The 14,447-nt window shown below is 42.2% G+C and overlaps 1 protein-coding gene across 1 annotated transcript; it reads left to right on the top strand.

Moving 5' to 3' along the window:
* Window positions 1-240: 240 nt before the first annotated feature.
* BMP10 (bone morphogenetic protein 10) lies at window positions 241-5,924 on the top strand. The gene is made up of 2 exons (XM_061168521.1): window positions 241-574; window positions 4,987-5,924. Exons 1-2 carry the CDS (start codon window positions 241-243, stop codon window positions 5,922-5,924), a joined length of 1,272 nt encoding a protein of 423 aa, XP_061024504.1.
* The last annotated feature ends 8,523 nt before the right edge of the window (window positions 5,925-14,447 follow it).

Here is a 14,447-nt window from a genome sequence, read left to right as displayed (position 1 = left end):
TGCACAAGTTTACACTAGGGAGATAAGAAAGGCTAGGCCCCTATGGGGGATTTTGTTATCCAATTACTGCAACCTGATTTTGGGGGGGGAGAGGAAGAGTGGTAGGGGGAGGGAGAGAGGGGAAGTTTCCAAACTTGTCTCCAGTGACACGAGACATTTACGCTCCGCAAGATAAAACTGCCACTTAGAGCTCAGGAGCGCTAAACCTTCCTGGGTTGGCCTGGGGGCCGGAGCAGAGTCATGGGTTCCCTGGCCCTGCAGCTGTGTGCTCTCTCCTGCCTGGTGGCTCACTCGGTTTCTGGCAGCCCCATCATGAGCCTGGAGCAGTCGCCTCTGGAAGAAGATATGCCCCTCTTTGATGATGTCTTCTCAGAGCAAGATGGTGTCGACTTTAACACACTGCTACAGAGCATGAAGAAAGAGTTTCTCAAGACGTTGAACCTGTCGGACATCCCGATGCAGGATGCAGCCAAGGTTGACCCACCAGAGTACATGTTGGAACTCTACAACAAATTTGCAACAGATAGGACCTCCATACCATCTGCCAACATCATTAGGAGTTTCAAGAATGAAGGTAAGTGGAGATTTTACTGATCAAATTTGGATTCGAGTTTTTAGAAGCGGTGAGTAAATTTACAATGCGTGGAAATGATAAAGGTGAAAACATCTATATAGGGTTGTGTGTACACAGATACCCCAAAACAATGCACATTTTGGTCTATACCGTTTTTATGGTCACTTTCCAAATACAATTAAAAGGTATTAAAGAATATCTTTTAATCCAACGCCATAAAGTGTCTACCATTTTGACATTATAATTGGGTCTTTGCAAATTTTCAATTTGGACAGCAGGTAATAAAAAATATTAATGTTGGTCTACCACTATACCTTTGTCTGTCATTTTCCAGATAGGGCTCAGTTCCGTTTAGCTTTTAATTGACTACAAAATTTGTCAACTTTTACATAGAATGAAAATGATAACAATAGGTAAAATACAGAAAGTTGTGATTTGCGTTTCACTCAAACTTTGGGTGAGTTTCCGTTTTGTGACCTTATTTAAGAAATGTTCAAACAGGATGGAAACGTATTTTAGAGATTCTTCCTAAAGTTTTGTTTTGTTTGTTGTGACGTGTATATCCTTGAAGCACTGTTTATAGTTTCCAGGAAGTGCGCATGGCCCGATTAATGATCCAGGTTATTCTGTGTGTTTATGAAGAGCAATGTACAAGCTTTAAATATCAGCGGGCAAAGTGTGTTTTCTGCCCCCAGATCTTTATTCAGTACTAAATCTAATGACTTAGCAAGTTAATCCTTTATTTAATATGGTACAAGTAATCAAGAAAAATTTTTTCTAATATCTATGGTAAAAGTTGTGGGTCCAAAATAACTAATTCTTTCATATTTACCAATTATGCTTTTATAGTCATTAATCAGGTACAAAAGAGGGTTTGGATAGATATTGGCCAAATATTCTTGAAAGCAAAAAGGCGGTGACAAGATTTAGCTCAAGATTTGGATTTTTCAGACAGGGTTGACTTAGTAGGTGCGGATAATTAGCTTAATTTCTCTGAATCTGAATTTCCTCATCTGTAAATTGGGGACAATATACCTACATAACACAATTGAGGAATTTCAAAGAGGTTACAAGTAAGAAAGTACTACATTTGCTCTGAAGTATTAAACAAATGTCAGCTGTTACTAATGAATTCCTTAAATTCCAGGCATTGGGGGAAATGTTGAATAGGTATTTGCTCAGTCCTGGAGATACTATTTGCCTTTAAAATTTAGGTGACTGCCAAAATTTCAAATATTTAGTAACATATTGGAAATGTGACTTAGTAACATTTAGTAACATAATGGAAATGACAAGCTGAAATTACAGATTCTTTCTGTGGTCAGTCTGAATTGAAAATAAACATCCTCCTTCCCTGGGAAGCCTTCCTAATGTTTCTGAGTGCGGATCCCTGGGTGGCTGGCTCAGGGTGTGGGTGGGAAAATATTCGCATCCCTGGGGAAAATAGGAGTTTTTCAGTTCTCACTTCTGTGGAGGATTTGGATGGTCCAGGTGAGGAAATGGAGTTTTCAGAGCTTCTTATTACTGAAGATCAGTGAGGGCAGGAGCAAACCCCTCAGTGGACAACCCAGCTGCCCCCACCTCTGCCAATCCACTGGTGAAAATGCACAGCCCAAGGTCATGAATCCTGCACTGGGCTCGCCCTGTCGGCTGTTATTGTCTTTCTTTGATTCTCTACCATTTGCTCAGTGCAACTCCCTAGGAGACAAAGACCAACAAAACAAAACAAAACCTCTTCCAAATCTAACTAACAGGGGAAAACAAGTGCTGCTTCAAGATGGAAAAAGCATGACTTTATTTCCTACCACTGCTTTGACCTCTCCTTGTCATCTTGGGGAGGTCAGTTCTCTGCACTGAGGCTTGATTTCTTCCAGAATCAAATGAACAGAATACCAATACCAACATTATAGGGTTATTGTAAGAACTAAATAAAACAATTCGCAAAGCACTTGGCACGTGAAATTTGCTCAGCAAACACTAGCTCCCTTGCCTGAAAGGTAACACCTCCATTATTACTATATTTGCACATGCACCGTGAACTTATTTTTATATCAGCTTTATTGAAGTATAATGGACATAAACAATAAACTTCACATATTTAAAGTGTATACTTTGATAGGGTTTGACATATGTAAACATCCATTGGAACCATCACCACCATCAAGATAGTGAACATATTCATACCACCAAAAATGTCCCTGTGCTCCTTGGTAAACACTTCCTCCCACTACAGTGAGCTTTTATTGTGCATTTTTCTAATGGATGGAGCAACCAGTCTATTCCCCTACTTTTGGTCTTCTCATGTTTCCAGTCCAAGGGGAATCAAGTTTTCTCCATTCCTATAAGGGGTGGGGGACAACTACCATATTACTTGATGTATGAAGGACATATGTCATGCCCATAAATCAGTTCGGTCTGATGCCCAGAATCATCAACTCATCAATATTTTTAAAGTGCTACCTCTGTTCAAAGCATCATGGTAGATTGGAGGCATAGAAGGGAGGTTAAGCTGTGGTACGTGCCAGTAGGATGACAATCTAGTTGGGGAAAATCCATTCATAAAGACAACTGAAAATCAAGGATGTAAATGGCAAGGTCAAAGGAGAGGCATAGAGGGTAAATACTCAAGTTACCCAGAGAGGAGTGGGCTCCCAGATAGGGAGGTGAAGAATGGAGGGCCCCATAGGGAGGGGTCACAGCTAGATAGATGGAGATGAGGGGGTAGAGCTTTCCAAGGGTCAGAAGAACATATCCAAAGGTGCAGTATACAGTAAAGCAAAGGAGTGTTTTGGCAAGTAGTGAAGATATCAGTCTACTTTAAATAGGAGACTTTGTTTAATATTTCTACAAATATTAATTGATAAATTGCAATGTTCCATGCTGTAGGGGATGAATGGGAGCTATGACTGGATCAAGAGGTTAAGACCTAATTATAGGTAGCTTTGCGAGCCATGCTAGAGAGTTTAAATTCATTCCACTGACCTGTAATTCTCACTGGCAGTGTATGAGATGATTTTAGGTGGTACCCAGAGGAAGCTGTGAATCATGTGAAATCAGTATGTTTTTATTAAAGTGGATTGAAAAAAATCCACATAACTATCATCTCGAACCCCTCATTTCATGAATACTGTTGCTTAGAACAAGTCTAAAAGAGGAAGTTAGTATAAAAACAATAATATCAAGTTAAAGAAAAATATTTAAAAGTACAATCTGGAACAAGGACCTCACTGAAATCATGAATTGGATATACAATTGGGAAAAGGCTGACAAAGATGATAGCGACCCCCTCAATTGGTGGTCCTCAGCATCTTTGGTGTCATGGAACTTTTTGATTGATGATAGATGTCTTCAGGGATTCCTTGTAGACAGGTATTACCTGGGACATGTGTAGAGGAGATTTGGACGCCTATAAAATTCTCAGATAGGAAGTCAACATAATAATATTTGGAGGTGTGTTTCTAAGACTACAGGACCTTTACAATTTTATTTCATAAACATTCTGAGTGATTCCTGTGTGCTGCACTTCCATGCCGGGTGCTAAGAGCACAAAATTAAGGCAACCAATCTATCCCCAAGGTTCGTTTCCCCTCATTCTTCCTTACGGAGGACCACAAACCCCAAATTCAACTGCTGTGACCCCCTTAGTGTTATGTCTATCTTGTTGACCTTGTCAGGCTTTGTTGTCTAAAGCAGGGATCAGCAAACTTTTCCTGTAAAGGGCCAGAGAGATAGTAAATATTTTAGGTTTTGTGGGCCGTATGATCTTGGTCGAGACTATTTAATTCTGCCATTGTAGTGCAACAATAGCCACAAACACAATGCAGAAATGAATGGGTGAAGCTGTTTTCCAGTAACCCTTTATTTCCAAAAACAGGTGGCAGGCCTGATTTGGCCTGTGGGCTAGGTTTACCAACCCCTGGTCTACATGGATGTTTTTCAGGAAGACCCCGACTATGTGAGGGTCTCCATCCATTACAAGTACAAATAGGAAAAGCCATGACATCCTCGTCACTGAAAAGCTTCAAGAAAAAAACAACCACCACACGTGTCTCATTTGATAGCTCCTCACTGGTTAGAAAAATTGGGGGTTTGCCTGGACAATCTCCAAGGTCCCTCCCAGGTCTATAATTCTGTGACCGATAAGCTACGCAAACAAGGCTGGGTGCGTTTTCTCTCATTCATGAGGCGGCCATTTTCCATTTTAGTCTTGGCAGCTTAACTCAGTCTAGCGTTCTACCCTTGACCTTTCACTATTCTCTCTTAGAGAATGCTAACACTGTGTTTGTTTTCAGTGATTTTCCCTCATTCTCTCTGTATCAAGCCTCCTGAATGGACAGGCACTCTTATTGAATAAATAAGCATCTGTTTTTCTCTGTAACATACTGCAAATCTGATTTTTTTTTTTTTTTCAGATCTGTTTTCCCAACCAGCCAGTTTTAATGGGCTCCGAAAATACCCTCTCCTCTTCAATGTGTCCATCCCTCACCATGAAGAGGTCATCATGGCTGAACTCAGGTTGTACACCCTGGTGCAAAGAGATCGCATGATATATGAAGGAGTGGACCGGAAAATTACCATTTTCGAAGTACTAGAGAGCAAAGGGGACCGTGAGGGTGAAAGAAGCATGCTGGTCTTGGTGTCAGGGGAGATCTATGGAACCAACAGTGAGTGGGAGACTTTTGATGTCACCGATGCCATCAGGCATTGGCAAAAGTCAGGCTTATCCACCCACCAGCTGGAGGTTCACATTGAGAGCAAACATGAAATGGAGGATGCTGGCAGGGGACAACTGGAAATAGACACTAGTGCCCGGAATAAGCATGTCCCTTTGCTTGTCGTGTTTTCTGATGACCAAAGCAGTGAGAAGGAGCGGAAGGAGGAACTGAATGAAATGATTGCCCACGAGCAACTGCCGGAGATGGACAACCTGGGATTGGAAGGTTATTCCAGCGGACCTGGGGAAGAGGCTTTGCTGCAGATGAGGTCAAACATCATCTATGACTCCACTGCCCGCATCAGAAGGAATGCAAAAGGAAACTACTGCAAGAGGACCCCGCTCTACATCGACTTCAAGGAGATTGGCTGGGACTCTTGGATCATCGCCCCGCCTGGATACGAAGCCTACGAGTGCCGTGGTGTTTGCAATTACCCCCTGGCCGAGCATCTCACCCCCACAAAGCATGCAATTATCCAGGCCTTGGTCCACCTCAAGAATTCCCAGAAGGCTTCCAAAGCCTGCTGTGTGCCCACCAAGCTGGAGCCCATCTCCATTCTCTATTTAGACAAAGGTGTCGTCACCTACAAGTTTAAATATGAGGGCATGGCCGTCTCTGAGTGTGGCTGTAGATAGAAGAGGAGTCCTGTGGCTTATTTAATAACTGTAAATGTGTATATTTTGTGTTCCTATTTAATGAGATTATTTAATAAGGGTGTACAGATCATAGAAGCTTGCTGCCTTAGGGAATTTGACAGGTCGGTTTGTTGTAGGAAATGCATAATTTACTCCTTCCAATCTATGTTTCTTTGGACTTGCCATTTCCTGGCAATGCCATCTCTAACAGTAAGTGGCAAGCCCACACTACTTGCCCTTTAGGCTGATTCGAAAGCAACACCCCTAAGCAGAAAAACACTGTCGAGAGAGGTAGATATTTGTGTATGTATATGTGTACATAGATAAACTTATAAAATCCTTTTGGTTCTATAGAGGCAGATTCTACTCACACACGTGCATAACCCAATCAAATGTGTATATGTTAAAAGACAGTGAGATGTTCTTGGTCACCTCTTCTCTAAGTAGTATTTCCATCAGGATAATTTGCACCAGGAATTTAACCATCCTAGGAAGTATTACATTTCCGAAATACTACTGGAAATGTAGGGGTAGCTTTTGTCAGTTGAGTTTCTGCTATTATTCAGAGCAGCAGGGCCTGGTAAAGGAGGCTGCATGTTTGAGGGGAGGGGTTATTTGATACACAAACCAAGTGGCTTCAAGGGGCAGTGGTCTTAAGGGACAACAGCAAAGAATGAGCCCACGGGGGACCAGTGTGCTCTAGAGGGCAGTGCCTGGTCAAGAAAGGAAAGCAGAGGGGACTTCATCTGTTCCTAAGGCAACAGGAAGGCAAGGCCATGTGTGTTGGCCTTTATGGCTGCAGAGGGTACAAGAGGTGGGAGGGGCTCTTAGGGGAGGAGGGGCAAAGGATAGAGATGCTGTCCTAGGATGTGTTTGTAAAATTATAAGCAGTTCTAATTGGAGAGTTAAATATTTTGGACAAAATAAAAATAACAAAGACCAAGAGGAGGAAAAATCAGAAGGGATCTGTTTGTTGGACTCTTCTTACTATTTTTCTTCAATTCTTCATATTTCTCCTTTGCCTCTGAACCTCTGCTCTTGCTGTTTTCTACCTTTTCCCTTCCCTCCCTCTTTTTTGCCTGAGCGCCTGTGTCCTTCTCCCATTCATGTGTCCCCTATCATCCTTGGCCTTCATTGCCCCTGCTTTGAGCCGGAAGAGGACACCTGAAAGCGTTTGCTCTTGGGATAAAAGGAGTTAGTGCTCTAATTTCTAGATTTCCCCCTGATATTTTATTTAGTTGAGTTGCTAATATATAAAATGTTTTGTTCATGAAGAATACTTAAGTGTAAGAAAAAGAGAACCAGAGTCGAAATGAATACATTTAAATAAATGAATTAATAAATAGACACACAACCAAATGACTCGAAAGCTAAGCTGGAATTTGGAAATCAGGTTTGCCCCATGATGGAAACCCTGTAGCCTTCCCATCCTTCCCACTCTGCAGTCTTTCTGTTTGGGAACTGGCCAGGACTAAGGGACTGGGAAGTATTCCTGATGACAATGGTCTGGGGTGTCTGCCCATTAGTTGGCCAGTTGGAAGGACACTGAGACTTGGTCCCAGTGCCCCCCGTGCAGGACCACAGGCGTTGTGCAGGGAGAACCACAGCAGAGCAGTTCTCAGACTGTTCTGACACCTCCAGGCAGACAACACGGATGGTCCAACCTAGAATCGGGAAAGTGGTTTCCAGTACATTGTCCCCCCCTCACCCCCCTGAATGCTTCTTTAAAAAGGCTTGCACTTTTTTTTTTTTTACCCTGGAAAACCATCAGCCTTGCTTTCACAAAGCTCTGGGGTCATAATCTCATCTTGCCCTAGAAAATAGAGGCCAGGGAAGCTATTTTGAAGGACATTTTGCCCAATTTGGCCCTCAGCTCTGCACATCTGTTGTCCACTGGTATCCAGAGGGTGAATTCTGGAGAATCCATTGCCCCTGGAAGAGTGGTATTCTGGCCATCAGTGGGTATACAGTGATTGACAATTTGAGATAGCCATGCAACTCAGAATCATTCATTTATGGAATACCCTCCATAGAAAACGGTGTGCTTGCGTGTGTGTGTGTGTGTGTGTGTGTGTGTGTGTGTGTCTAACTGGCTTTATATAGCCAAGCTTAGTGCCCTCCGTGGGATGGGGTGCATCCTTTACATCCATGGATCCATGGTACGTACTGTATACTCATATACTCTACGGTACTTCTTATCCTTTCTAAAGGACACTGTAATAGACGTAACGGTAAAACCTTGGTTGAATGGGATTGTTCTAACTAGATAAAAATCAAGCAGAATTTTCTTTTATATGTAAAATACATAAGACAGTGGTATGCTGGTGAATGCTTTATACCCAGCAGTGGCGAGGTGCGGGTCGTGGGGCGGGAATAGCTCTGATACGTGGGTTTCAATGGCGCAAATACCCCCTCCATGGCCTGCTTCAAGCTACCAATGTGATGTCAACTGACTTGCAAAATACCCAAAAACGTAACAGTAAGCTCTCGGGAGCCACGTCTGCCAACTCTGGTATCCTCCTGTTATTAGCACGCTGATATTAGAACACTAAAGATGTGACGTGCCAGACTCTGCTTTCCTCATGCCCTCTGCTGGCTCTGCCAGGTTCCTAGAGAAGCTTTGTTGTGAGCCCTTACAGTCACTCTTCCGTTAAAGAGATGTGAAAATCTAGGCTGTTGGCAATCAGGCTGCATATGCCAGATGTTTCTCCTTTTACCACAGTCCAGAGGTAAACACGCGTTTCTAAGATTTTCTTCTTCCCTATGGAAGGAGTGCAGAAAGCCACCTATTGGCTATTCAAATGTTGCTAGTTGCATTTTTTGTTTTTTTTTGCTTTCTTGTCATCAAAAAATTAAAACACACCGACCATAAATAGAGGGGTCCTGCCAGCTCCCCTCAGGCCTCCTGAAGCATGCTCGCAATTCCTTTACCTCACTGCATGAGTACGAAGCCAGGAAGGTGTCAGATCCTTAGGAAAGTAGAACTCACTACTGTCTTCTCTGGTCATAGACCTTTGCTATATGCCACACCTGTCTTTTTTACACTTTTATGGCAGAATTATCATCGCTGAAGTTGATAAACCTAAATGACTCTTGAGAAAGGTAGCAGGGGGACTTTGGCAGCCAACAACCAAAATATTCATGTAAAAGTTTCTAGGCTTCCTACTATTTATTGATGGATATATTTATTTTTTGTAATATAGTGTAGAATACCAAATATTTTATTTTTATGTTTGTGATTCCCTCTTGGATAAAAGAGTCTTCTGTGCTTTTCAAATAGTACCTTCCCCTGAGTATGGCTCCTCTACAGTGTATGGCCTGTATTTTCATCTCTGTCTTTTTGCATCAACATTTCCTGTTCCTTCGAGGAGCCTTGCCAGAAGCTTGCCGTAACTGTGTATATTTGTATCTTGTAGGCATGCTGTGAGCCCCTTGGCATATTCACTGATTTCTAAATAGGACAGTTTTAACTGAAGTGTAGGTGTTCCAGAAAATATTTAGCCAATAAATATCATTCTAATAAGCTGACACTGTCATTTTACTGTGAGAGGCAAATGTCAGGCTCTGAGGGACTATGTTTGCTGCTCAGTGAATGGAGACGGTATTTAATGGGGGCCTTTCATGCCCCTAAACTGGTGCTTCCCCTCTGACTGTATCCATCACCTTCAATGACCCACCAATTCAGAGACCCAATTGGACAAATCCATTTGTAATTGGAAGCATTACTCTATAAATGTAAAAAAAAAAAGTTAATTTAGTGATTTCCCAAAAGAATCAGTCTCAAGGTACCTAAATTCTTTCCCTGCATATAATTTTTTTGGAACTTAATGGCAAATACTTCTCCCAGAAATTAATGTTAGTAAATGTTTTGGTATTCTTTGGAATCTATATTCTCTAAGTAAAAGATATTTTCATAGAAAGGAATTTTACATACGGCTTCTTACTGGACTGTTCAAGAGATCATACAGTCCAGCAGTGTTTTAGCAAAGCCATTTGCAATTTGTCTGGAACATTGAGGGGATGCTGCCCTACCTAAAGGCCTGGGATCTTTTCACAGAGTCACCGTGGGTTGTACTTAGCCCTTTTCGGATCTGGTAAAAAAGCAATGCTTCTGTGACTCTGTGCATTTTCTTGTCTCCAACAAGGACATTTGATTTCACACATTAGATGGAAGGAAAGTAGATAACGTTGTATCAGAGCAGCATAAAAGGGTGTTTCTGGGTGTGGAAATGTATCTGAACAACCCTGTCAAGGAATGCCCGTTTGTCGTGATCCGCATGTTCCTATCACATGTGAGCACTTGTTTTGTGAGTGTCTGGCCTGATTGCCGTGGGGATGTCGACGTGTTCGTGCCCACCTAACGAGCCTCCACAAACATGGGAAATCCACGAATCCCACGGTCACACCGAACCAGCTGAAGCATGTTCATGTTTTCGTGTAAAACCCTGTCCAAATTTACATAGTAATTATGAGACTACAGTGAAGATGGAAATAAATATTTTACACTGTGTTCATAAGCCACCTGTGTACATTCAGAATCATCTTGTTAAATAAAATGGAAAAATTATTTTGACAATAATTACGTGCAGCTTATTTTTCCTCAAGATGAAATCTTTTCTGCATACCCTGCCTCCCTTTTTTTTTCTTTTCTTTTTTTTTTTTTTTAACGTTTCTTTTTCACAGTCTATCCGGATGGAGTAGAGCTTCCTGCTATGTTCATAGAGCACGGCCTGAAGAATCGATGAGTTAGTTTTAGCTTCTAAGTGGTCTCACCAGAGAGTGAGGATATGCTTCTCCCATTTTACACAACTTTCTGTGAAACCCAACAATGCCAGAGACATACATAGACAATGAAATTGGCTCCTCTTTGTCAATAATTGTGAAATATTTCTTGAGTTTGGAATGAGACAGATGAAACAGAAATTACTTTGGGAAACATATCTAGGCTAAAGTTCACTGAAATTTGATTACCGAAACTTTACAGAATCTCAAGCTTAGAAGAGAATTTTGAAGTTATCTGAGGGCCACTCCCTCTGGCAGCCACCAAAGCACTTTTCATCTTTTCCGCAAATATTAATGATGAGAAGGGAACACACTACCTTCTTAAGGGCAGCTAGTACATTTTTAGAGGGATTGCTTTGTACTCATTTCATCTAGTAGGTTAGTTCATTATGCCCACGAGTTACTGCAGGAGAGACAAAGGTAAGCAGAAAGTCACTAGAGTTCTTCCTTATATGGAACTGAAGACTCTCCTGGTGGCCCTCAAAACTTCCCTGTTCCCAACCCTTGTGAACATCTAATCCATCTTCATGACAGTCCCTCTGGCTTGCAGACAGCTCTCCTGTCCTTCTGCATCCACTGTCCCCCTTTTCCTGTAATCGTGTGTGTTTGAACACATGGCCAGAAACAGCGGGCTCCCTCGGCCAGCTGGAAACAGAAGGAAGGCCTGCACCTAGGCTAGACTTGGGCCTGAGGTGTTAATAGGCCTGGTGGACAAACAGACACTGCTGCCTGTCCTAGAAGGAAGTTGACTCTATGGCAGAATGTGGGATTTGAAGGACATGGAGACATTCCCAGGTGGGCCCCAAATCCTTCCCTCAGACAATCAACCTGCACCTCTTTTGGAGGGGATCCTCCAAAGTGCTGGCCGGTGGGCTATATCTAGCAAGTGCGTCAGCAGGGAGCACGACCCTTGTTCCCAGTATCAGGAGGAGTGATAAAGGCAGGACAAGAGTTCCAGTCCTGGAGGAAAGGGGGCTGAGAACCCGAGACGGGGCCTAGGCCAGGACTCGACTGAAAAAAACCTTTGAAAAGCCATTCTTATGACTTGATTTTGAATTCTTTAGCAACGCATTCATTCTCTTCTGTAAACAATTCCATTTCTGAGTGCCTCTCCCAGTGTGGAGCTTGGACTGTTCTCCACCTGTGGTCTGACTTGAGCACGGCAGCACAGAACCAGCCACCATGGTTCTAGAAGTTTCTCATCTCCTGATAGAGCCCGGCATCGCATTGGGCAGACAGGGCGGCAAGCGATTTGGGGGGTAGTTTGTCTACAAAGTAAGATAAAAAATTATTTTCAAATCTTAGATTATGCATTGAATAATATTTACAGGTTCTATCAGTGCCCCTAAGGTGAATTGATCTTTGTGGTGTTACGGGAAAATAATGCCATGAGACGGACTGCATGTGGCTCCAGTCACATGATGAGAGCCCGCTTTTGTGCAGAAGTGACTATTTGTAAATAAGGGGCCTGTTTGGAGAAGGTGAGAGCTTGTTAACTTGGGTGGTTATAAATGGATTATGCGATTATCTCCAACTCACTCTCCCAAACTGTCAGTTTACAAGAACCAGCTCCTGCCCTCTCTTAACCTTCCTCAGAGCGTTCACACAGATCCAAAGGAGCTCATATCATCCCAAGGAGAAAGCCCGGAAACACGCAGACACCCCAATCCATTTTTACTCTTAAATGTGATTCTGAGACTCTTATACAAACTTTGGGCCACTCAGTTCAAATTAAAATTCTTTGGTGGGAAGTGTGAAGTGTTGTCATCAAATCGGGATTCAGCAGAAAATTTTCACTCACAGGACACAAGGCCAGGTTTCTCCCACAGCATGGAAGTGGTGCTAGAAAAATCCAGTTCTAACCCCTCATTAGTACTTTTGCCTACAATGTATGACGTAACCTGACCATTTATGAGGAAATATCAGATGAATCCGTTTGGAGAACATTCTAGAAAATAACCAGACTGTACTCTCTAAAATCCTCAATGAAAGGCAAAGAAAAACTGAGGAACTGTTAGAGATTAAAAGAGGCTAAAGAGACATGACAACCATAGGCAACACATGATCCTGGACTGGATCCTAGATCCCCCCAAAAAGGGCAAAAGGATGTTCTCTTTTTGTTAAGTTCCCTACTGCTCAGCTAGCAGAACTCTATCACCCGTACACTCTCAAATGAGAGTCATTTAAAAAAATCACGGTTATTGGTGTTTCTCTGAAGCTGTGAGACGTCATATGGGAGGAGTAACTAGGCTTTTGCCCAATGTAATCTGCAAGAAGCAAGCAAGCAGCGTTCAAAATAAGACCTTCGCCAGTGGGTAAACTCGACAGAAGGAACAGAGCGGAGGAGAAAGTGTTCATCCGCGTGGCAAACGTGATGTCAGTACACGAGCTGCAGCCAAACATTTTCCTGAAATAGCCAAGCTCAACACTCCATTCCCCGAAAAGAAGCGTGCTTTTCAGGCAGTAAACCATCTGTTTCAAGTGTTTAGAAAATGACTCTCCAATCACTGGTAATTTAAACTTCCTTATACCCCAGTTCAATGTTTGATAAGGGAAGAGTGCTAACAGGATGGGAACTGAGCTACTATATTAAGAAACCCAGCGAGAACAAAAACCAGCCCCCTGCAGCTATTTTGTTTATGCTCCAGATCCGTCTGTTTTAATTAACATAGTATTTACATGAGACCAGCTCCTGTTACCTCTTTTGCTGCCGCTGTCACATGTTCTGTTCTTGAAGGTTTTTTGGTTTTGTTTTTTGTTTTGGGGTTTTTGTTGTTGCTTTTTAAAAAAAAATTCTACAAAAGCACAGCACAGTGAAATCACATTATCGCATCCTAACTCCCAAGGGCCAGGCACTCTTGCTTTGTACAGTATGGGGTCAGGTATTAGGTTGCTAGATAAAATATAGGATGTTCAGTTAAATTTGAGTCTAAGATACACAATGAAAAATCTGTTGAGTATGTCTCAAATATTGCATAGGACATGGATATACTCAAAATGTATTCGTTGTTTATCTCACTCCAAATTTAATTGGGTGTCCTGTGTTTTATTTGCTAAATTTGGCAGTCTTTGTTGGTTATTGCTCAGAAGTTTCTTTGAGGGGAGAGAGCTGGAGGAAATGAAGTACTTCTTCCATCGATTCCCTAAAGGATTACTCAGAGGATCACAAATCAAGCCTAGCAGTGTTCATTGTTGAAGGACAGCTTTGAGATTTGAGGTTAAAATCCACTTGACCGTGATACCTAATACTAAAAACAGTAGCAAATCCCTAACACACCCTCCTCCTCATTTCCCTGGAAATCTTACCTTCAGAGTTTCCATTTTTCATGTTGATTTTGCCTATTTTGGATTTTGTTATATTTACAAAAGTGAAATTGCTGGAGAAAAAGGATGTGCACATTTAGACTATATCATTCTGAGAGATACTACCAAGGTACTCTCCAAAATGTTATACCACATCATACCCCATCAGCTGTATGCAAGAGGTCTGTTTCTGTAGTTTCCAATATTCAATACTATTGCTTTTTTCTTAATGGATGTTGGGATGGTTGAGATGTGTCCCCCCTCAAAATATATGTTGAAGCTCTAACCCCTAGTACCTCAGAGTGTGACCTTATTTTAAAATAGGGTCTTCAAAGAGGTAGCCAGGTTAAAATGAGGTCACTAGCGTGGTCCCTAACCCAATATGACTGGTGTCCTTATAGAAAGGGCAAATTTGGACACAGACACAGACAGGCACAC

The sequence above is a fragment of the Eubalaena glacialis genome, chromosome 14 (genome assembly GCF_028564815.1).
Source record: "Eubalaena glacialis isolate mEubGla1 chromosome 14, mEubGla1.1.hap2.+ XY, whole genome shotgun sequence".
Classification (NCBI taxonomy): Eukaryota; Metazoa; Chordata; class Mammalia; order Artiodactyla; family Balaenidae; genus Eubalaena; species Eubalaena glacialis.
The sequence above is the reverse complement of the archived record's forward strand: the minus strand, read 5'-3'. Positions and strand labels throughout refer to the sequence as shown.

Excerpts from the sequence above, each read along its gene's own strand:
- BMP10 (XM_061168521.1), top strand. The coding sequence starts at position 241 with ATGGGTTCCCTGGCCCTGCAGCTGTGTGCTCTCTCCTGCCTGGTGGCT. Across the intron at positions 575-4,986 it reads TAGGAGTTTCAAGAATGAAG|ATCTGTTTTCCCAACCAGCC; the intron begins GTAAGTGGAGAT and ends TTTTTTTTTCAG.